General features: G+C 35.4%; 1 protein-coding gene across 1 annotated transcript in view; it reads left to right on the top strand.

The window, feature by feature from the left end:
* Positions 1-23,886, top strand: part of Pli (E3 ubiquitin-protein ligase pellino) — a 71,205-nt gene that overhangs the window by 6,480 nt on the left and 40,839 nt on the right. The window contains exons 2-3 of the mRNA XM_085947914.1: positions 4,199-4,330; positions 15,014-15,245. Coding sequence (XP_085804040.1) covers positions 4,199-4,330; positions 15,014-15,245 — 364 coding nt within the window. The remainder of the gene's footprint in view (positions 1-4,198; positions 4,331-15,013; positions 15,246-23,886) is intronic.

The raw sequence follows: 23,886 nt of genomic DNA, 5'->3' as shown, positions 1-23,886 counted from the left end.
TGTACAAGGAGTGAATCCGCAATCAAAATTCTATCAATAAGACATGCAGAAAATTATAATAAGATTCATGACCGATATTATGTTAAATAACATTAAACACCTGAGATTTTTGCACTGTTATGAAGTGGATACCTAAAGAGTGCACTTTGATGCACTTTTAAGTCACTCCCTTACGGCAACACACCAATAACCAGAAACATACAAAGTAATAAAAATACTTTCTTTGTTTCTCTTTCAAGTTCGAAACAAGTATCTACTGTATGGCTTACTTATTCTATTTTCGTAAGTATTTATTATCCGTATGGCAATAATGTTAGCTACGTACAACACATACGCTGCAGAGTGATCAAATCCGCGCCATTTCCTCTTGGGTTTAAAAACTTTAGAACTATTTTTCAAGAATCACGGATATAACAATACAGAATACACTGTAATTAAATATTGATCGTGTGGGAACTGTACTCTACGATTCGCCAGAATTTCGTGACGATAGTACTTATAATATTAATTAATTATTACTGACTTTTAATAAATATATGTCCTAGCAAAGAAAAACATTGTCGATTTAGAGAAAAGGAACATTCTCGAAAAGATTAAAGAACTACGTCACCATGTTCGATCCTTATGCTTATAGGATGATATGACCCCCATAGAGTGGAGGTTATAGGTATTAACATATTTTGTTTTTACGAGAAATTGATGCTAGCCAGTTGTTTAACCTATTGGGTCCATCATGGCTCCCACAAGGGTGGTGGGGCTGACAAAGCTTTAGCCTGGGGCCCCGGGTTTAAGGGGGGGGGGCATGGCGTGTCGAGCAATTAAATGAGATAAACACACCATAATTTTGCTCTAACAGTAAAAAAGTGGCATGGGGCGTTATTTTACGCATATACAATTAACATTTTGGCTATGCGATGCAATTTACTGTAATCTGACGATAGGGTATAATTAAATGATAATTCACGTCTAGATTTTTATTTTATAACTATTTGAATTTCCCGACTAAAAAAAATATCTATCCAATATGGCGAAGGGTCATGTCTTAGCAACAGTAAAATGGGGTCGCGATCAGTGCTTCATAATAATAATTATGATGATGACTGCCGACAACTCAATAACTCGGGTGGATTTATTTAGAAATACAAAACAATGTATGGAAACCCTAAGTTTCACGAATACCATTTGAGGAACACTGCTGTAGAATATCACACTGCCCTTAACCTTAGGTGGGGAACCCCGTCAAACATCTTGGCCTGGAGGCCCACTTCAGGATGTGGGTGCCATGACGGATACTAGACTCTTAACACACATTGAAAAACAATATATTGTGTGTTTGCCAGACCCAGGTTTCTATCCTGTGACCCACGATATTATAAGCCGACGCTTCAATCGCAAGAACACGTTGACATAAAACAAAAATTTAATTTATTACTTACCCTCAAAATAGTTTTATTCTCTACAAATGAATGGAACAAATAACTAAATAATTACAAGATAAAAAGAACTTTTTATATACATACAACGTTTTTAAATTTTCTGTTGAACCATATAACCTTGACTTGACCAGCTTAAACGACCAAAAAAAATTGTACTTGACATGTCATATTTATTTCCATAGTAACGCACGTATATATTAATAATTTAGTTGCTAGGACCCCAGACCCCCTAGCAACCAATAATGGTGTCGAAACAACTTTTCATACAAAACAGAATTAACTGAAAATGAATTCAATTATACTTAAAGATGGCTAAGAGTATTTAAAAAATGCATTGGCATCGTGTTATGATATATTCTAAAAGTTTCAAATGTCTAGCTAGTCGGGAAGTTAGTTAAAAATCGATTGCAAGATTTGTACCGGACAAAAAACCACCGGACAAATAAGAATACGAGTTAAGAAAAACGTTGTAATAAAATATACTTCGACCGAAACCACTGTAAGTAGGTGATTTTATTATATTTTTTTCGATTTAAGGCTTTTTATGTAGGTTAGTCAATATATAGGTAGGCAAGTATGTGCTTAATCCACAATATTCGGACAATTTAACATATTAAGTATTAATATTACTTACAAGATGAAGTACCCGGCTTCGCACAGGGTCGCTTCGTGGATACATTTATCTTAGATATTTAAAAAATAATAATAAGTAATTATCTTTTTATTATTAAAATATATGTGTAATACAATATGGCAATATGAAAGTAATTCTAATAGGAGTAAAGGTCAAACAAAAGCACAATAAATTAAAATTGAATCCAAAATATGCAAACGTTATTAATAGTTTTAATATGTAGTAAAAAATCCAAAATTGGATGGAACAAACAAACAGCAAACTTTGTATTTTGTATAATACTGATTTAGAAACCTTCGCGGTATGCGCACAATGATTCACAAAAGTTTCATCGCAATCGGATGAATGGTATAGGAACGCACACGACTAGAAGAAGATAGAATAGAAGAAAATAATTGTACCAATTCAGAAACCTTTGCTTGCGTGAGCACAACACTTGATCAAAATTTCATTGAAATCGGACGAATGGTATAGGAACGCATACGAATAGAAGAAGAAGAAAATGGTTGTACTAATTCAGAAACCTTCGCGGGTGTGGGCATAACAACTGACGAAAGTTTCATTGAAATCGGATGAATGTCATAGGAACGCATACGAATAGAAGAAGATGATGATTTTCTAATTCAGAAATCTTCGTGGGCATGCGCACGACAACTCACCAAAGTTTCATTGCGAATAGAAGAAGATAAAATAGAAGAAGAAGGAGATGGTTATTCTAATTCAGAAACATTTGCGGGTTTTGGCACAATTATTGACGAAAGTTTTATTGCAATCGGATGAATGGAATAGAAACGCATACGAATAGAAGAATATAAAATAAAAGAAGAAGATGGTTGTACTAATTCAGAAACCTTTGCGGGTGTTACCACAACAACTGACGAAGGTTTCATCGCAATCGGAAGAATAGTGTAGGAACTATACGAATAAAAGAAGATATAATGATGAAGAAGAAGAAGATGGTTGTACTAATTCAGAAACCTTCGCAGGTCTTGGAACAACCACTAACGAAAGTTTCATCGCAATCGGATGAATGGTATAGGTACCATATAAATAAAAGAAGATATAATGATGAAGAAGAAGAAGAAGATAGTTGTACTTATTCAGAAACCTTTGCGGGTGTTACCACAACAACTGACGAAGGTTTCATCGCAATCGGATGAATGGTACAGGAACCATACGAATAAAAGAAGATATAATGAAGAAGAAGTAGAAGAAGATGGTTGTACTAATTCAGAAACCTTCGCAGGTGTTGGCACAACCACTAACGAAAGTTTCATCGCAATCGGATGAATGGTATAAAGACCATACAAATAATAGAAGATAGAATGATGAAGAAGAAGAAGAAGAATATACTTGTACTTATTCAGAAACCTTTGCGGGTGTTACCACAACAACTGACGATGGTTTCATCGCAATCGGATGAATGGTATAGGAACCATACGAATAAAAGAAAATAGAATGATGAAGAAGAAGAAGATGATGATTTTTCTAATTCAGAAACCTTTGCGGGTGTGCATACAACCACTTACCAAAATTTCATCGCAATCGGATGGATGGTATAGGAACGCATACGGGACAGACAGACAAACAGGCATACAGACAGACAGACATTCATTTTTATATATAAGATATAGCCTATACTCTTGCAAGTGCAAGTAATAAGTTAACAAAGTTTTATCGCAATCGGATGAACGGTATGGCAGTGCATACAATACGAACAAACAAACAAAAATAATTTTTTATATATTAGATTAAGTACCTACTACCAAAAGTAATTACTTAATAGCTATGTTTTTGAAATTTTAAACGCTCTACGGAAACGTTTCCCAAATGTTGTCCCAGGTAAAATTAAGGGTATTCAGTGTATTTTTAATGATTTTTTGTATTTTTCAATACACCTTGTGGATCTCATTCCTATAAATAAAGCAACCCGTTTCCGATTAGGTTTTTGTTCCCTGCATGGTGTGCTGCATCCTGCGACTTGTGGTAAAGTCTAATGGTTCTCGCGATGGCGGTCGCTAAAACGTGACCGGCACGTCAGGTTGCAAGTGGAACTGAGTCGTTTACATTTTTTTTTATAAAGTACAATGCACGATGATTGATGACGACGTGTTTGTTTGTTTTGCAGTGCGGAAAGTGGAAGCGGCGGAGGAGAGTCGGCTGTCATCCTCGAGGAGTGTGCGGAGGCCGAAGCAGAGACGGAGGGGGGTGACCAGAAACCCAAGCCCATCGTCAAGTATGGGGAGCTCGTCATATTAGGGTTAGTATCTTACCTGTTGTCACAACATACGTATGTCACTCAATCCCATTTGTAAATTACCTTACCCGTAGAAAGTAATATGAATTCGAGTAGGTAGTTGTCGGATCATTACGGAATAATATTATGTCGCTTCAATTCCTGATTTAGAGACGAATATAATTGTTTGAGTCTTGACATTCATATAAAAATGTAATCGATGATAAACCCGACTACAAACTACAAATGAATGGTTTATATTCCTATGGTTTCGTTTGGTTGCAGCTGAGATAATCGGTTTTGAAACAAATCACAGTTTTCATAATTCTCTTGCGTAGAAGTTAATTGGTGTGTCTTTTTTATTTCTTTTATGTATGATTAAGTCTTTTTAGATTGTATTATATTGTCCGACAACAAGAAATCGGCGATAACAGGAAATCGCTGTAGTCGCATGTAGAAGACTTCTAATGACGTGTCATGGCGGCAAGGCGTATTTAAATAATATATCGGCTTTTCTTTTAGAGCGATTCGACTCCTTTTATTCTTCGCAATAAACCGAAAGTTTACTAATAATAATTCCAACATCACTCCTGATCGTTTTAGACATATTTTTATTATAAAAAGCTTCAAATTATGTAAATTGACAGATCCGTACGTAAATGATAAATTTGGGGGCGTTCCTCATTTTAAAACGGAAGTGCGATTAGCTGCACTGGAGGGGATTGTTAGTTCACAGTTTTAACAGCAGTTCTCGTTCGACAGTACCTGTTCAATGTTTTGAATAAGTAAATAGTTAAAAATGATTTTCTCAATTTAAACTATGTCTACAAATTAAACTATCTATTTATTTTGCTTACATGTGACAACATATATGACGCACAAATAAAGAGCACAATTATTTACACACATTGGCATTAAAATAATTTCGTAAAAAGGCGACTTAAGAACTTTTAACCTGCAACCACAGATTTATGAAGTTACAATACCATTACAGACTCTCAGATTTTGTCGGCCGACAATCGGCTTGATTTTTGCTTCTTGGAACAGAAAGTATATGATGGGTAGAGGTAGGCTGGATCCGATATGAACAGTGCACCCTAAACTGTGTCAGTCTATGATTCCGATATATTTGTTTGATGTTGTCACAATTAGGGATTCCAATCCCGGGATCCCGAGCTATTTTCGATACCTATGAATCCCGGGATTGATAAACATAATCCCGAGACATTCGGGATTGATTTTTTATCATTTTTTATGGAAAATAAAATAAAAACGAAAAATAATTACATTAAAAATAAACTGAGTTTGAATGAAGTTTGATTTATACCCATGTGTAAGTTGCCGATTCATTTTATTTTTTCACATCAATTAATAAAAATGAGGGAGATTGAAAAAAACAATGCTTCGCACTATTAACAAGGTAATTCCACCATGATCTCATACGTTTTACGGCAGTTTCATATTTGCTGACTAATTAGATTTATGAAGCGGAAAGGCCATAAGTACACCATAATTTGCTTTACTATTTTAAATCTCGCTAACCCATTCATTAAGGATTTACTATCAGAAACAGCAATCTCATATTAAATTCACATTATTATTTATATTAAAATATTATTTACTCCATCCAACTTATGTATTTTCAAGATTGAACGCATACAATATTAACAATAAATGTCTTAAATAATGTTATTTGTAAATATAAAAATTTTATATTAACAATGGAAAAAATGCCAATCCCGGGATTGTCAAATTGTAATCCCGAAATCCCGGGATCAGAATTTTGGCTCGGGATTGGATTCCCTAGTCACAATGCAGTATACGTTCACCTTCCTACTAGTTTGCTACCAGAATTACTGTCAGGCTGATAAAGATGAATTTTGAGTTCTTGGGGTTCACGAATCACAGGACAAATTTTTATAGGTCGGACTGAATAATAAATATATTATTACTTCATTAAAGTTTTTTAAAATTTCAATCAAGATTTGGTTCCGATTCCAAATAAATGAAGATGTTCTCAGGGTTATCTTTTCAACTCTGGCGTAAACATACTCGTCTGTTCACATTAATACAAAAGGTTCGTACAACATGTCCATCTACCTGGCGTTACAAGGGCGTGCATAGTGAAGTTATCAAGTTGTCATATATTATTAGTAGTATGTACTTACTTATCTACATTATTTACCTATACTATAGCATTACGTAGTAGTTGTGTAAATATTGTTATCTTGTTATTAATCACAATTGCTTAATCGAAATACATAGGCAATGTCGATAAGGCTAATGTATAGTATTATAACGTGTAATCTTCGTAAAATGTAGGGGAAAATATGAAATCATGTCAATTTCATTTTTGGGAATACTCAATCAATAATGCTGATCGAATTAGCAAACGTCAGTATTTGGTTCATATCCTAATTAGAGTTTTGCATGTGACATTTTCAATTTGACGTTGCATTCATTAAATTTGTGTTGGTGACAGTCACTCACTGCATTAGGCCCGTTTCAGACGGGACACCGGTGTCGCGCTCGATATAATATAGGAGGCCTTTGTATTCGAATAAAGCTAATGAGTCAACGCATAATTTCGCGTTATAAATTAGAACATAAAACTGGCTGCGGTAATAAAAACAAGTGCATCGACAGCTTGAGAATGTAGCGGCCGACGGAAAAGTGTACCGGACACGCGTTGACTCATTAGCTCTGAGGCGTTCATAAACATAATACAAAGGTCTCATTATATACGAGCGCGACACCGGTGTCCCGTCTGAAACGGGCCTTACTCTCTTGGTTCTACAATCGAATGTGGATCTTTAGCGTCTCCCAAAAAGGTTTCTTAACATCACGAGGAATGATTGTTGGCCACTCGCTTTACCTAATAAGCCCATTATCTGGATACAAAACACACATCGAAAAATCGGTTGTATTAAAAATGAATTGTACGTATTACATTTTACCGTAGCACAGTTCGCCATGAGCTTTCTTATCGGAAAGAGATGACCGTATATTACACGGTCATATCTATAGAACCGAGATGAAAAAAATACGCGTTATTCGTGGAGCATTTTCATACCCGATTTTGGCAAAATTGATGAATTCAAGAATGAAAACCTAACCTAACGTAACAAATATGTATATCGGCTATTTTCAAAATTTGTTTGTCGCTGGCTTCCTGTAAAGTGTAAACCGACAAGAACGGTGTTTTATTTAGACATGAATTTTATCTCAGTAGATACTATACGACCCGAAGTGGTTGGACGGTCTTTAATAAACACAAATTGCTATTTTTCCAGGCGCTGCATTAGAACCCCGTCAAAAGTGAACCATCCATTCGTCCATCACGGGCGCCATACGTCTTGCCAGTAGCCATTGTATTGTAGTATAACGCGTTTGTATTACTCCATTTAGTCACCTGTATTTGACTCAATGTCTTTGTATTTCTCAGGAATGTTCAACTTTAAGTAGGCTGTGACCTACTATCCAGTATTAATACTGTCAGTTATCTACCACACTCTTCTAAAAACATTTGTCAACTTGAGCAAATGTATTATTTTGGCTGAATACCCCGACGCGTTACAAATTAAACAGCAGCACTTGCCTTTCACCATCACAAAGAAATGTCGTCGTGAAAATGATACTTATATGTTTTGGCCTTCTTTTGGGCACTTCTTGTCAAAACTATTTTAGTACTCTGCAAAGATCTTACTGCGCAACGGTAATGGAAAACTACGTCTCAGCTTAAAGCGCAGGGATTCACACCTCTTTCTCACTTCTGAGACGGGCTGTGAGTGAGGCGATACGAAGCTTGGGGTTATGTTAGCTTTTTCATACTTAATGATTTCCCTTCAAAGATTAAAATATAAATACTTACTTCACTATGTTCGATCCTGAGAGGACCATATGAGCTTCCACAGAGTGGAGGCTGTATTAACAGATTTTTAAACGTGAAATGGATGTTAGCCACTTGCTCAACCTATTAGGTCCATACTCTAAATTAAAAACAATTTGTTTCTTAAGCCGCTCTGCCATCGTGGATATTATAATATATCAAAATATTATCACACTTATATTATAACTGAATTTAGGTATACCCTTTTTTCATTTTCACGACTCAATTCCATCCCGATCAGTGTTGCCATATTTTTCTATGCTGATTATAGTACAAAGGCGTAAAAATTATAGTATTTCTAAAAAATATATAGTACAGGAACATTTTTCGTCTTAAATCCTTTAAAATTATAGTATTTTGGTATATTTGATGTAAAATTATAGTATTTTACATTTTTCGCGAAATCAAAATTATAGTATTGTACTATAATTATAGTACGGTTGGCATCACTGATCCCGATCAAAATCCATCCCGCGATCGACGCATTGGGCATGTCGTGTATATTATAATAAAATAACAATAAGTAATATTTTCATCTAATCCAATCAAAGCTTTCTCAGAATTAGGCGGGCTGCCTTACAGGCGACGTGCAGTTTGCGGCATCGGTAATAATGGCTCCCGATTCTGAATTAAAGGGCATTTGTCAGAGACGTGTGTTCCGCTACAGTAAGTTTCATTTTGTATTATCGATTTCGAAAAGTGACCCACTTTCTTGCACACGTGCATGCTTTAAATCTTTGATTTGAACAAAAAACTATCGTGTATGGTTCTGTGTGGTTTTACCCCACTGCATAATAATAATATTATTACGCTATCCTTGAAAAATAACGTTGATTCGTGCTGTGATATCGTTTAGACGTGCATGGCGGCACGATACGAGTCCGACGTTGGCCAATTAACTTTATCCCTATGAGCACGGGTTCCCAACCCCCAGGGTGTCGTAAATTACTAAAAAAAGTCACCGAGGTAAACTAAAATCGAAACCGCCAAGAATCGAGAATAATAACCCGAAAAACTCACATCACTCAGCCAGAGAAACAAGTCTCACATACCAAGGCATATGTTAATGTTCATGCGAGGGTAGTGCTAAACAACGAACTTCACCCCTATTCATTCTTTCGGGTCGCAAAACACTTTGGTGCTACTTTAAATTCGCCAACAAACCTACACGATCACAAACTACACATGAAGAGGATAAATGCCACAGCGTCTAGGTGCCTAATAACCTTACCTTGCCCCCCCCCCCCAGCCCAAGTCAAAGTGGCAAGCCCAAAGATGTTAAACGACAAAGATGCACAAAACCGTCATCTATATCCATAGATAATAGACTCTAAGTAGCTGTAAAGCAGGGAACACAGAATTAATCTGTTATGTGCTGTGAAGTTATTCGTTAATTCAAATAAAACACAATATGTAGTAATTAGGTACTTATTCGACATGGGTTTAAAAAATGGTATCCATTGTTCGCGCGTAGAATAATAGCTCTTATGACAAACTGGGACTGCTTCAACGATTTGTGATATAGTGCAGGATCCCATAGAGTGTAAAGGCTTCAGCACAAGTTTATTTATGGAAAAGCTCATCTGATCCACTATTTGAGCCAATTGATTTTCTACAACTTGGCTATGAGTTACGAGAAAATAATTTGTATCTAAGACAAATTACGAATGAACCTCTACCAGATTATTTAGAAATGTAATAATTCTAACTGCCGTACATCATCATGTAGTTAAAGAAATCGGCTTTGATATGTATATCATTGTGCAAATGTGTAAGTAGTGTTTGTAAAAACTGTGATCATGATACTTAAAGCAGTCACTTATTAATTACTTAATGTGGTTAGTGGTTTTCGTTATTTCATTAATTCACCCACCTATATGTGCAACCTACACTGTTTCTGGATTAACCATAATACTAAAACTAATGTCATATGCATATGTATGGTAAAGAAACCAATCTGGGTGATTCTATACAAAAATGCTAGGTACTAAATAAAATAATTTAAGCCAAGAAGGATCCCTAAGAATCGATAATTTTGAACACATTGCACTACCCGCTATTTTTATTTTTTTAAATGGGACGAACCGTTCTACGACCATGCCGATGGCATGGTACAATTATTGCGTTTTCAATCAATCCCTGATTCGGTCTTGGTTTTATTGAAGAACTCGGAACAAGTTTTGGTGGGTTATAAGAAAAAAAATTAAAACGTCAATAATCCTGGCAACATCGACATTATATATCTTTGTGACCCCTAAAACCTATTCCAATTGTCAGAATGCGTTCCGCATATTATGTATACGAAAAGTCTATGGGATCCTGCACTAATAGGGAAACCACAGAAGGTTACTTATATACCATGTCCGATCCTATTAGGGTCAGGTTTGTATTACTTAACAGATTTTTGTTTTTACGAAAAATGGATGTTGGCCACTTGTTCAACCTAGGTCCATACTCTTGACTCGAACACGAAATGGAAAACAATCTGTGTATTTGCCAGACCCAGGATTCAAACCTAAATCTAAAGATTACTGGCGGCAGTTGAAATGCCAGATGCCTTATTTTCAATTATTTTTTTTTTTTTACATAAATCTTTATAATATCAGATACAGATAGATTTTTTCTTTGATTTTAGTACTCTAAATATTAAAAAAAACAACCATCCTCGACAGCATGTTATTCAAACACCTAGAGACCAATTTATTATAAAAGTTTTTTTTTTCAATTTAGGTACTATTTGATATATGACAAAATAAGACTCATATTCTTGCCTTTCAAATCAACTTCAATTAAACTCTCTACATGTATCAAAATACTTGAAATTTGATTAAGCTGTTAATATAGAAATAAGTAATATAATAGGAATCCTCTGCTTAAATTAATTACCATATGTTGGGAATCCGTGCCGTCTTTAACCTTTTCCAGAATGTTGTTCAACTCACCGGCCCAATTGGATTAGTACCTGTGCCGTTAAAGCAGTGGATTATATTCTTTTGGCTCTGTAAACTATGTCAAAGTATAATTAGGCAGTCGTGGATATAAAAACGAATTGAGTGGAGATTTATATGCCAGTGTTTATCAACGCCATGGTATTTCATGGCTTATAAAATTCCATTGTGCAAAACTAGTTTCAAGCGAGTAGGTAGCAACGTTGTGTCAGCAGCGGGTACATACTGATACCACCTCGCTTCTAAGTAGGTACCCATCTATATATTTTGAAAAGTGCACTACACTACTCGTGTTCTGCGTCGGCAAGCTACATTTGATTAAGACGAAATACGTGTAAACGCAAACAAACTTTAACTAAAATTGGTCCATGGTTTTGCAGTTGGAAATAACAAAGCGTTGGAGTGGAGCACTGGAGCAATGGGACTGCTCCGGATGTTTTTTTTTTAATATTAAATTTTCTGTCGGAAATTTTGTTCAATAGAATTAATAGGTAATTAAAATGACGATTATTTTAAAACTAAGTACTTAATTTTTTAACATTTATATACTTACATAGCGGAGCCGGAGCAAGTATTAGGTCTCGGAGCGGACCTGGAGCGGAGCAACTCAAAAAAGGGTCTGCTCCAACGCTCTGGGAAATAATACAGTAATAGGTACTTCGAAGTTACGCGATAGGTGGGTCCGACGAAAATCGCTTAACTAACTCACAAAATTTTAAGCCATTTTCAATTGGGCTGAGACCTTCTGTCAAGCTTGCAATGGTCGTGTGTTTTTCTGGTGGAACTGGGTCGGAAGTGTCGGTTAAAGAACGGTGTTAACTCCGAGTTCGCGTAATTCGGGGTATTATTTACTGTACTACTATATGTACTAGTACTAGTATTATTCAAGGAATAAATGTAATTATGCCTACTGTAATAAATATATGAATACAGATAAAAATCATTGAAAAACTAACTATCTGCACTGTAATAAGAATAAGGATCGATTTGAAAAATACGTTAATTTGGATAAAACGGAACTCTATAAGCATTGCAATAAAGGCAACCCACTTTTAACTAAGATATTTTATAGACTGGTGCACCCTGTAATTATCTCAATGTTTACAAAGCACTCCCAGAATTCTGGACAGTAACAAACACGAGAGGGAATGCGTCAATTTGTATGTAATCATATCTAAGAGAAACTCGGGCGGATAGTATTTAGACATGCAGCTTCGAGTGAATGTTCCTCAAAAGTTTTTTGGAACCCACTTCCCTATAGGTAAGGTGTACTGCTGAAGCATATAATGAGGATTTCTTAGCTTTAATTAAATCATTAATCATCAATGAACTATTCAGTATAATAATAATGTCACTTTGTATAAATACTTCGTTCTATTTCAATCGGAATGCCATTATTGTCAATATTTTTTTTCTAATGCTCTACTTATTATATACTTAAGTGAGTATTATTAATTCTGTACGATTCATTTTATATAATTATATCGCAGTATTCCATCGAACACGTCTAAAAAGTCAATGCTAGTGCTTACTGTCAGAAATAATATAATATGTATCGTTAACCACAGAATTATTTGTCTTGGAATCTTTTCTATGTCACAAGAGTCACATGAAAAAATTAAATATAGATCATTGAATTATCGGATGTAAACTAATCGTTTTATAGACTCCTAAATGTGATTTTATTGGACTGAAACAGAATAAGATGATTATTCTATTTTACTGTGGGATTTTCATTTATGTGACCTTAATATTATGTCTGGTCGGCAGGCGAATTAGTTAAATGTATAACACAAGTGTAATTACCATAAAAAAGCAGGTAGTGAAAATAAATGCATTCATCAATCGAAGCTCAGCGCCTGAATCTAGCTAAAATATTGCTGTTGTAACAAGTTTAATGTATGTATATTAGTAATCCCTACTCATAAATATATTATGAAAACACCTAACACCGCATTGTGGAAAAATAAGAATCAGCAATCTGTGTGCATATAAAAAGACTAGTAACAAGTTGAATATCGACCATACTGCGTATACATTACCTATATTGTGTGTTAATTAATTGTGCCATAGATGCATATAATGACATGCATAAACCAATATACAATGACGGTTTTTTAAAACTCTTATTAATTAGTAAAGATTACATCGCGTGTCGTCATCAGTCATCACTATTGTGGCCATTTTATATATTTCGATTTACCGATAGTATTTAAACAAAATTAATTTGTCGAGAATGTTAAAGTATGCAAACGGCACAATATAAATTGAAACATCACAAATTAATAGTTAAAAATTCTTTAAATATTTAAATGGTTACATTTCTGAATTAATTGACGCGTTGTGTGTGGGTAATGGCGTCCCCCTTTTATGTTTTAGGTGTCCCAGTGAAATAGTCGTTCGTATTTGCGTATTTATTCAATATTTTAATTATTTCAAATCTTCGCAATGCGTTTTGGTTATACCTACGCGCATCTTTTTCCACGCACCGCGCCGTTCCACTTCTAAATACTATTATGTATTAACGGTTCGTGACATTCCATGTATCGGGCTCAAATGCATTAATTAATTATGCATATATTAGGAATTCTGTCACTCTCCAAATGTCTTCCATAGCTATGGGTTTTTTTCAAACTTTACCGTCATTTATCTTCTAATCTGGGGTGGGGCTAAGGCTTGTTATTTTAGATTTTAGGTCAGTTGATAATACCGGTCATTTTTCAACTTCAAGAAGGATGTGATCAACCATACTCTAATTACTATTTATATATATTTAATATACCTACTTACCTACTCTAATTTAATTTGAACAAACATATTATATTTGGGTGAGGACACTGAGGCGTAAGAGACAAAGAAATACTCAACTTCTCATCTGTCAAAATTATAAGTTTGGATCTTTTTTTGACTCAACCTCAAATTATTCACTTTCCTATTCTGCTCCTGCGTACAGGCCGTGTGCGTTGCAATACGAATTAAATGATGCGACGAAATCACACTGGCTTCCCAATCATTAATTTGAAAACTACTTTCACGTAAGTTGGATAGGGAAATAAGAATATGAATGGTTAATATTTCCTTTTCAACGTCTCAATGGTTTTTTACATTTTCAGGACTCATTTCCATTGATCAAAATCCATCTCGCAAGTGTTGGACATAATATGTATGTATGTATATGATAATAGATAATACAATGTATATATACAATGACTCCCACCTCCATATAATATTATAATGTAATTCACTTGGTCGCTCCAGTGCGCTGACGCTCTTCATCTGCTTCGCCTTCCGTGGAGGCTACCCAAAGCTACCAGTCTCCAGGTTATCCAGTCCGCGACGAACAATGTATCCAAATAACTGCAGAATTCGTCTCAGACATACTGTCGAGAGCCCTTCCTTTATCTAGAGTCACTGGATGATTGACTGGTTTGTCCTATGCTCTGTCCAAGAAATACGAAGCACTCGACGACAACACATTTCTTGAAAGAAATTGCCTTCCGCTCCTTTGCCTTCAGGGTCCATGACTCGACACCGTACACTAATGTTTGCACAAGCATCATTTTCGTGGCAATTGAAATTCCCCGATTCTTCTGTGTGTGCCTTCTTATATTTGCTTCAAATCCGCTTTTTCCACGAATGGTCGATCCCTGTCCGATCATGTATTACGATTTGTCTTTTATATCGGTTTCAGCGTCATCTGCGCACATCTTCATAATTGGATATACATGTGCCGTGTGTTATTCCGAAAAACTCTCTTACATAATATAGGTATAATATAAATTTGCATGGATTAGATGATTAGATTAGAGGAAAGTTTCTACATGGTGTTTTTTGTGCATTATTATTAATTCGTGTGTTTTTGCATCGCAGGTACAACGGCCTACTTCCTCAGGGCGACCGAGGGCGACGGCGCAGCAAGTTCGTGCTGTGCCGGCGCTCCGCCGCCAACGGCGTCCGTCGGTCGCGCCACTACGTCGTGAAGACGCCCCACTGCTCGCAGGCCATCCTCAACGCCAGCCAGCACAGCATATCTTTCACGCTATCCAGGAACCAGGCGGTCATCGTCGAGTACACAGAGGATGACTCCACAGACATGTTCCAGGTAAGAATGCTACACTAACTAAGGATTCACAATCCCGGATAAAATTTTAACGCGCAGTATTTAAATTTAATTAATTAACGTAAACGAATTCCGAACCACCAACCCCTTTAAAAACAAAGATAAATCAAAAACTTTTTTGTCCACGGATTGGAATGCCGAAAAAATCTAAGAATTTTGATTCATATTCGTTTTATTTTGAGGATTTTTTTTCCGGGAATCAGTGCCTTGTACAAAATTCCACCACTTTTATTGGATGACGCTCACTGTACCCTATCTTCTATTTCTCTCATTTCTTAGGCCGTGAGTGGTGCATTTCTCTCAACTGGTACGACGAGGTCACGCGGGATTCCTCGTGATTAATTTGAAAAATACTTTCATGTAAACTAGCCAAGGAAATTGAAATAGGAATTAGTAAGCTAATTACATAATTCGTTATCTTCAAAAACTCAATGAAATATTAGATTCAGTATTACAACTGAATGAATGTACCTATTGACTTTTTACATTTTCACTAATAGTGAGACCGACACGTTGGACATGTCCGATATAAAATATTATATCTATCAGAGTAGGTATATGTATTTATAACAAAAACCTAACATTCCTAAAATCAATAACCCGAAATACCATTGATATCAAATTATTGGTAAATCTTGAGTTTTCTCGGATGTGTTCCTTTTGGAGATATGGGATATTTCTTCGGCGTGAGAAGGCACTATCCTGACTGGGGATTCCAATCCCGGGATCCCGAACTATTTTCGATACCTATGAATCCCGGGATTGGTAAACATAATCCCGAAACTTTCGGGATTGAGTTTTTTTTATCAATTTTTATGGAAAATAAGATAAAAACGAAAATATAACAGAAAAATACTTTTAATAACATACAACTACATTAGAAATAAACTGAGTTTGAATGAAGTTTGATTTATTACCCATGTATTGCCAATTCATTTTATTTCATCACATAAATTAATAATCATGAGAAAGATTGGAAAAAAACAATGCTTCGCACTTTTAACAAAGTGATTCCACCATGTTTTTTAATGCATTTGTCATTTCTTATTTTAATTGAACTTGGATTTGTATTTCTCATCTTTTCATAAATAAATAAAACTGTTTTACTTTCACATTATTATTTATATTACAATACTATTTACTCCATTAAACGTATGTATATCCAAGATTGATCGTACACAATATTAAACAATACATGTCTTAAATAGTATAATTTCCTATACTAGATTTATTTGTATTATATAATTTTTTTATAATAACTATTGAAAAAAATGCCAATCCGGGACTAGTCCCGGGATCGTCAAATCGTAATCCCGAAATCCCGGGATCAAGATTTTGGTTCGGGATTGGATTCCCTAATCCTGACTATCCTAATCCTAAAAGAATATAAAAAAAATCATTAAATTAATATTCCGTTTACTTGTGCATGTATTTACTGCTGACAGCACGTTTTATCGCGGCCATAACAAGAAACTGCAAATGATGGTCGCGAGGTTTAAGCGTCGGCCTATAGCGTCGTGGGTCCCGGGTTCGAATCCTGGGTCTGACAAATACACATATTGTTTTTCAATTTGTGTATGAGTCAGAGAATAGACCTCCACTCTATGAATCGGACATGTTAGAGAGATATATAAACATGTATTATCATGCAAGTTGCGAGATTTCATGCATGAATCAAGAAGTTCGGAAGCTTCTGAATTTTCACGCGACAGTTGGTATTGTTCGATATCTGCGCCTGCGCAGTAGAACGATAGTGGCAAACCTGCCGGTAAAAAAATGAAAACTACACCGCACTCATTTTGAGTTTAACCGATTTTCACAATCTGTCGAAAAGTAATATAAAATGACAACATCGCGTATCGCTTTCTCTTGAAGAATGAGATTGGCGAGACAGTCATCAGTTTTACGCGTAAACAGAGTTATTATCGCGATAGTTTAAAATACACACTATTGCTGCGAGTAAATCCATGCATGTGTACAGGCGCTATATATAATACATTTGAATACGTGTATTAATTAAGGCTCTAAGTACCAAAAAAATAAAAACTGACATTTTTATAGAAAAATGTTCTACATACCAACACCAATAACTTCAACTATAGTCTAAGTGCCTCAAGCAAGTCAAAAAAATACAGCGAAATAATTAAACCTGTCGACGTTGTAAGTCCGTTGGCGTGTTTTATTTATAATGGTGTAAGTAGCACTGTAATGGTCAACGGCATTCAATATAAAATGGCTGACAATGGTGTGTTAACACTTACGAGTTCTTAATACCTAAAATTATTGAAGCTGCCGTGATTGCTTCACAATGTAAAACCACATTTTTCAAAAGGTCTGCTTCATGAAATTTTACTGCAATGACTCGGTATTTTGTACCTACAGGCAATTCTACTTTTTGGTACTTAGAGCCTTAATTAATACACGTATTCATTTTATTTAAACACGTTTCAAATGGTCATTATTAAAGTATGACTTCTGTGGAGACCATGTTCATTTTTGTACTATTTTTATTATCTTTGGTATCATTGCAGTACTCATCATCAATGGTAATGCTGTACAATCTCTTGTGTAGGGGAGGAATACGATGAATAAGTCAATTCAAACAATTTTCTTTGTTTGCACGTTCGCCGTCGAAATTCGCAGAAATTCTTGTTATAGATTTTTAACTAGCGACGAAGCATAACTTGTTTCATACGTGTGTAGGTAGGTACATTGCCGAAACGCCAAACCATTTTGTTTTGTGGTAGGATATTTGACAATCTTCCGCCATGTAACGCGAACTCGCCTCGCTGCAGAAGTAATTATTATTGCGTAGGCATTCCGTTGCACAAATATTATTAATCGTCTCCATCGTAGTTATGTTTTTTTTTCGTTTTCATCGCGATTACTTGCATTTCGTGAAATTGGTTGCGGGTTCCGTCATTCGTAACGGACCTTCGGCTACATGGAACGGCGGCGGCTCAAGGAAAATTCGAAATTAATAAACCGTCACCTTCACGGGGCTTGGGTTAATACGTTTTGTTTCCTACTACTACTGTTGACACAACCAACCGCTACATCCATCTGTGGTAACCACACACGTTGCGGACCGCATTGCCCGTGCTGCTTGTACGGTACGTCCGCACGCGCTGATTAGCGTAACACATAGGGGGTACTTAAATGAAAATATGTTAAAGAGGTGTCGATTTACTTTACAGATACTGTAGATTGGAGTATGGCCTCGCGTCCCCCCAGAAAAATATATTTAGTAGGCATATAATGTAGCAAATTTTTTTAATGTTCAGCTTGTCTTTAGATTTAAATATGCATGACTGTTAGGTTAGGTCAGGGGTCGGCAAACCGCGGCTCGCGAGCTGCATGTGGCTCTTTGGGTGTTGGCGTGCGGCTCTTTGCCAAATTCCTAATTTTTACAAAAACTTTTGCAAAATTTACAATTTTAATTTTTTGTCATTGATTTGTACACTTGTTATATTATATAATAACTAATATTATATTTTTCCTCCGTGATGGTTGATGCAAAAAGGTGCGATTGTTGTGTTTTAAATCCGCCCATTGCAAAAGTCGACATATAAAAATTTTCTCCATTTGATATTGACACGAGCACTTTTGAAATACAATTTTATTGGTGGATTTAACAAGCAAATAGTTACGGAGCTCAAAATTTATAGGTCGTGCCACCAAAATTGAGGATTTGGAGAGAGAAAAATGCAATTTAATGTCACAACACAAGTGGGGCGCTCTAAAAGATCTACATAAAGTAGATACTACGATTTTTGATACATATTATGGAATAGCTTTCCGAACATTTGAGTCTACATAATAATATGTTTGTGAACAATCATTTTCAAACATGAACAATATAAATAGCATTTAGAGAAGCCAAATAACCGATGAGAATTTTTTGGAGTCGCGCCTGAAATTAAAAACTACAAGTTACATAACATACACTCTCTCCAAAGAAATGTAAGGAAGGTCATTGTTCACATTAGTTTTAAGGAATGCGTAAAAATTGTATGTAATTCATATTCTGTAAAAATTATATTTATAATGTCAACAATAAAAACATATAATATTAAATACCTATGTACGTTAGTTTTATTCGGGAAATCTTCTTCACTTAATAAATAAGCAATTATAAAATGTAAATAATTCATTTAAATAAATCATATTTATAAAAATATACGTATGGCTCTCGATTGTTTTTTAACTGTTGTGCCACTCATATTTGGCTCTTTTGGTTCAAGAGTTTGCCGACCCCTGGGTTAGGTAATTAACGATAAATTATATTATCACAAACTCATAACAAAATAAAATATTAGACACAGTGTTTGTTCGTAGGTTTAATAACGTGTGTCTGGTGTATAGACCGATTGAAAATGGGGCAACTTTTAGTATGCCACTTTCACTGACTGGCAGGCTCGTAGACGTTACTATTCCTTATAAAAAAATACAATATGTGGTAGGTAGAACCATGTGACTCACAACTCGAGTTGTGGGAATTCTCCGGATTGGTTGCAATTCTCTGGAAAACAATGTCGTTGTGTTTTTTTGTATAAACATTAAATCTGAGGTTGTACTAAACATGTGGAAACCAAATAGGGATACCCCAAAATTTAATTGAATATTTTAAGGGTTTCTCCAACCAAAAAATATTGAGAATCACTGTAATTGAATCAAATTTTTGTATTATGAATTAATATAATATCAATGTGTGTACGTAACTCCGTACGACATTATATAAAATAAACCATACAAGCGTACCAAATTTCAGCTTTCCGAGTAGTTTATCAGACCTCTTCGATTTTGTATCATCGTTTGCGAATTTATTTATAAAAGTGATTTCATGTAATCAAGAATTAATCAGATATCAGTTTTTATCGCTCGAAAAAATTCAATTTGAAACAAAACAGAAAACATCAACAAAGCGCACGCAAGCAGACTGTGACGGGACGAATCCACGCGGGGGACATTTTTATTTATTCAAGGAAAATCTCATTACATTCTACCAACCTAACGTCAGTGTATTTCGCCATGTTGTAACTGTTTCCATATTGCCAACAGTACTATATTCATCAATAATTTTAATTCTGCAAAAAATGTTCAGTGTACACACTATTTTTTTTAGCAATATCTACTTACTTAGTCCCACGATGGCCGAGCGACTTAATGTCGTCGGTCCCGGGTTTCGAATCCTGGGTCTGGCAAGTACACATTGTTTTTCAATTTGTGTTTGGAGACAAATAGGTTGAGCAAGTCATCCATTTCTCGTAAAAACAAAAATCTGTTGATACAAACCTCCACTCTGTCGATGCCAATGACATTATTAATGGACAACGCACTCAGTACAGTAGCTAGCAAGTAAATTCGCGCATAGCGACATTCGCACATGTAGGTATAGGTAGACGTCACGCAATATACATTATGCGATATCACGCATCGGGAATTTATAGCAATATCACCTTTATTGTAATGGTGTTAGAACAGATTATTCCATTCGGCAGACCCGACAAAAAAGTGAGTGTCATTTTTTTTCCAGATGCTTCGTCCATATTAATGCCATTGGTCGATGCACATAGACTATTTATAGAGGACCAGACATTGTCAAAAGAAAGATTTACCTAAAGTGTCTATTAACAAGGCCACGATCGTGACACGAAACTACAAACTTAGGTGATAGTGCTAGTTATTTTTGCTCTAAATATGTCTTCGAATGCAATATAGTAAACTGTTTGTAGTAAATGATGATTGTTGCATAATGAAATAAATGTTTATATTTTGAACGAAATACGCAACTTTTTACGACTTGAAACATGCACAATTAAAATTACGATTAATCAAAATATAATAATACTGTTGTTATAGTAAATAACTCAACGTTTTTTAGAATGAAATGAAAATTGTCGCCTGTTCGTAAATAAATATTGTTATAAAATATTATTAGATATAAGACACGAATCGATGAGTAAATTTATGACTGACCAAATTCCCACAATAGGTATTTTGTTATATTGTTACATATTATTATAAGCAAGGGATGTTTTGATATAAATAAAGTAAAATAAAGAGTACTGATTTGACCAGATTTATTGTGCAATTTTAAGAACTAGATATGTTCCCACAATGTTGTGGAGGGTGTAATAATATTATGAATTGTGATGTTTGCATCATGGGATCGATAGTTTATGATGTTTTTGTGAAATTTCAGTTGATATTATATCCCTTACATAGATTATCATATCCCTAGATATTCTTACGGTAACCGTAGCCCGTGAGAGGATTCCATATATGTGATAATAGATACCTGTGCAGTCTTCGACATATGTGTTGAGCATATTATAGTTAATACAAGGACTCTTGTTTCAGACGCTATACCGATAGGTTATGCTAAATACCTGATTTTACAATAATTGTCAATTAATTGAATCCAATAAAGTATTTTAATAAAATTAAATCGTTAATAATTATTACTAATGTTGGCTAATTATAGCAGCCTGGTTAAACCGTGTTATAACAATATACCTACTTATACTTATACCAATTTCATACTATACATTATACAAAATGAGTTCTGAAATTTTGACGCATTCCTGTTTATGACTTGTGCATGATAAATGATAACAAGGTTATAAAATAACAATATATTTCTTATCCATGGTGGTATATATATATATTATCGATATTTGTTAAGTGTATGTATAATATACCTTTTACTACGCGTTTTAATAATGTACCTAATATCGGAAAGGCAATGCGGCAACTCATTATGAGAAAACAAAACGCAGATGACGTAGTAATGCAACGGGGCCGAGACGTGAGGTAATCGATTGCACTTAACCAAGAGCTTGCATGTGTGTATGAACAGTTTCTACAGATTAGTGATGCTCAACCTTAGTATCCATATCCAGGCTGCACATGCAATAGTGGTATAATTCCATAATACACCTGCCGGTGCGCGAACTGCTTCTGTGAGTAAAGCAATGGTTGATAATATTTTTATTAATTTGATAAAAGTTCACGTGCCACACAGAATACAATAATTGTCGCGGATAATAATTGTATTATACATAAATATTCTCTTCCGAGTCTAGACATTGAACATACGTAATTTGAAAACATCTCATGTATACCCACTAGAAAAAAATACGACACCCGTAATACGAATGGCATATTTTCGTCCACTCTATAACTACGTACTGTAAAACTAGGGCTTATGGCACTTTACCAGAAATGGCAGGAAACCCAATAGGATTTCGATTCGAGGGAAACACGTTTATTTTGATACTAATTTACGTCAAAGCAACATTTATATGATTGTGGAATTGATCTTTATATTATTGCTTGCTTACTAATTCTCAGGTATACGAGAGCGCCTATGTTGTTCGCTTTTTCCGTTGTGCGGTGTTGAATTGGCGGGGTTTAAAACGAAAATCAAACTGGCTCTGTTTTGAAAAATTAATCACGCTTGCAATAATCTATTGTTTTACACGTATTACTGATGCGGTATTACGATGGTAACAGTAGGTACATATTATTTACAAGAAGTGTCCGCACTGCTGAGATCGCTTACGCCGCATACTGACTGATAGCAAGCGTCTGAAGTTCGGGAAATGCTTCCGAAAAGACGTGTAGGTTAGGAAACTGCTTTTCAGCAAGACATTTTGTAAAAAAAATGCAGATTGCCTTCCTAATATTTCGCATATCAATGACATCTGTTGCAACATAACAAAGTAGTTATACCTAATTAACGGATGAGAGCATTTTTGCATATTTCACTGAAAACCTACTCTAAGTACGTCTTTACTTCTAGGACTATTCTTCGCATATTTAAATTAGTCGGTGACATAATAAATGGCATCGCAGGTTGTACATCACTGGTATAGATAAAATATAATTCGGTGCGACGTGCTCTGCGGTGACCAACCTTTGTGCCACAGCCCCAATTTATTTTTTGCTCGTTGTATAGCTATTGGCTTTGTATATAGCCGATTTAATACGTACATGCTAGAAGCTAGTTGGTACACGTAGACACATTATTACACTCATAGTTATGTTTTCTATGTAGTGGCGGTTATATAAAAAAAATGTCCCGAGACCACGAACAGATTAATAAGTCAGCCTCCATGCGCCAGGGCTTTGAAGCCGATTTCGATTTACGACCTAGTGACGGTCAGGCCATAAAACGCAAGAAATACAAAATCCGCCGTATGTTCTCGAATATTACTAATATTGAATGCGCGTTGCGCTCACTTGACAAACTTTAATGCATATTATAATATAGACGTAAATATTGAACATAATATATTCTTTGACACGTTTTCAAGTTAATCACATATTTCTTAACAACACAAACACAGACCCCTCCAAACTAACCCGCCTCGCACTGAGCTCGGTCTCAATCGAGCGTATCACGAGGCCCTACGTTTGGATGTGAAGCATCAGCAGTTTTCCGCACTGGTAATGTCTCAGGAGCAGATACGCAAGACTGAGGTACCAACAATCGAGACTTGTATCTTCTTATAGCCACACCCAGAATGTAACTCGCTTCCCTTGCTTTGTGTTCCCTGGGCAGTAGGTACATTAGCCGAGGCCCGAGACATATCGGAAAAATTACCTCATACTACTT

The sequence above is a fragment of the Rhyacophila brunnea genome, unplaced genomic scaffold, assembly GCF_057557595.1.
Source record: "Rhyacophila brunnea isolate RB1 unplaced genomic scaffold, BYU_Rbru_1.0 scaffold_20, whole genome shotgun sequence".
Lineage (NCBI taxonomy): Eukaryota > Metazoa > Arthropoda > Insecta > Trichoptera > Rhyacophilidae > Rhyacophila > Rhyacophila brunnea.
This window is presented reverse-complemented; position numbering and strand designations above follow the sequence as displayed.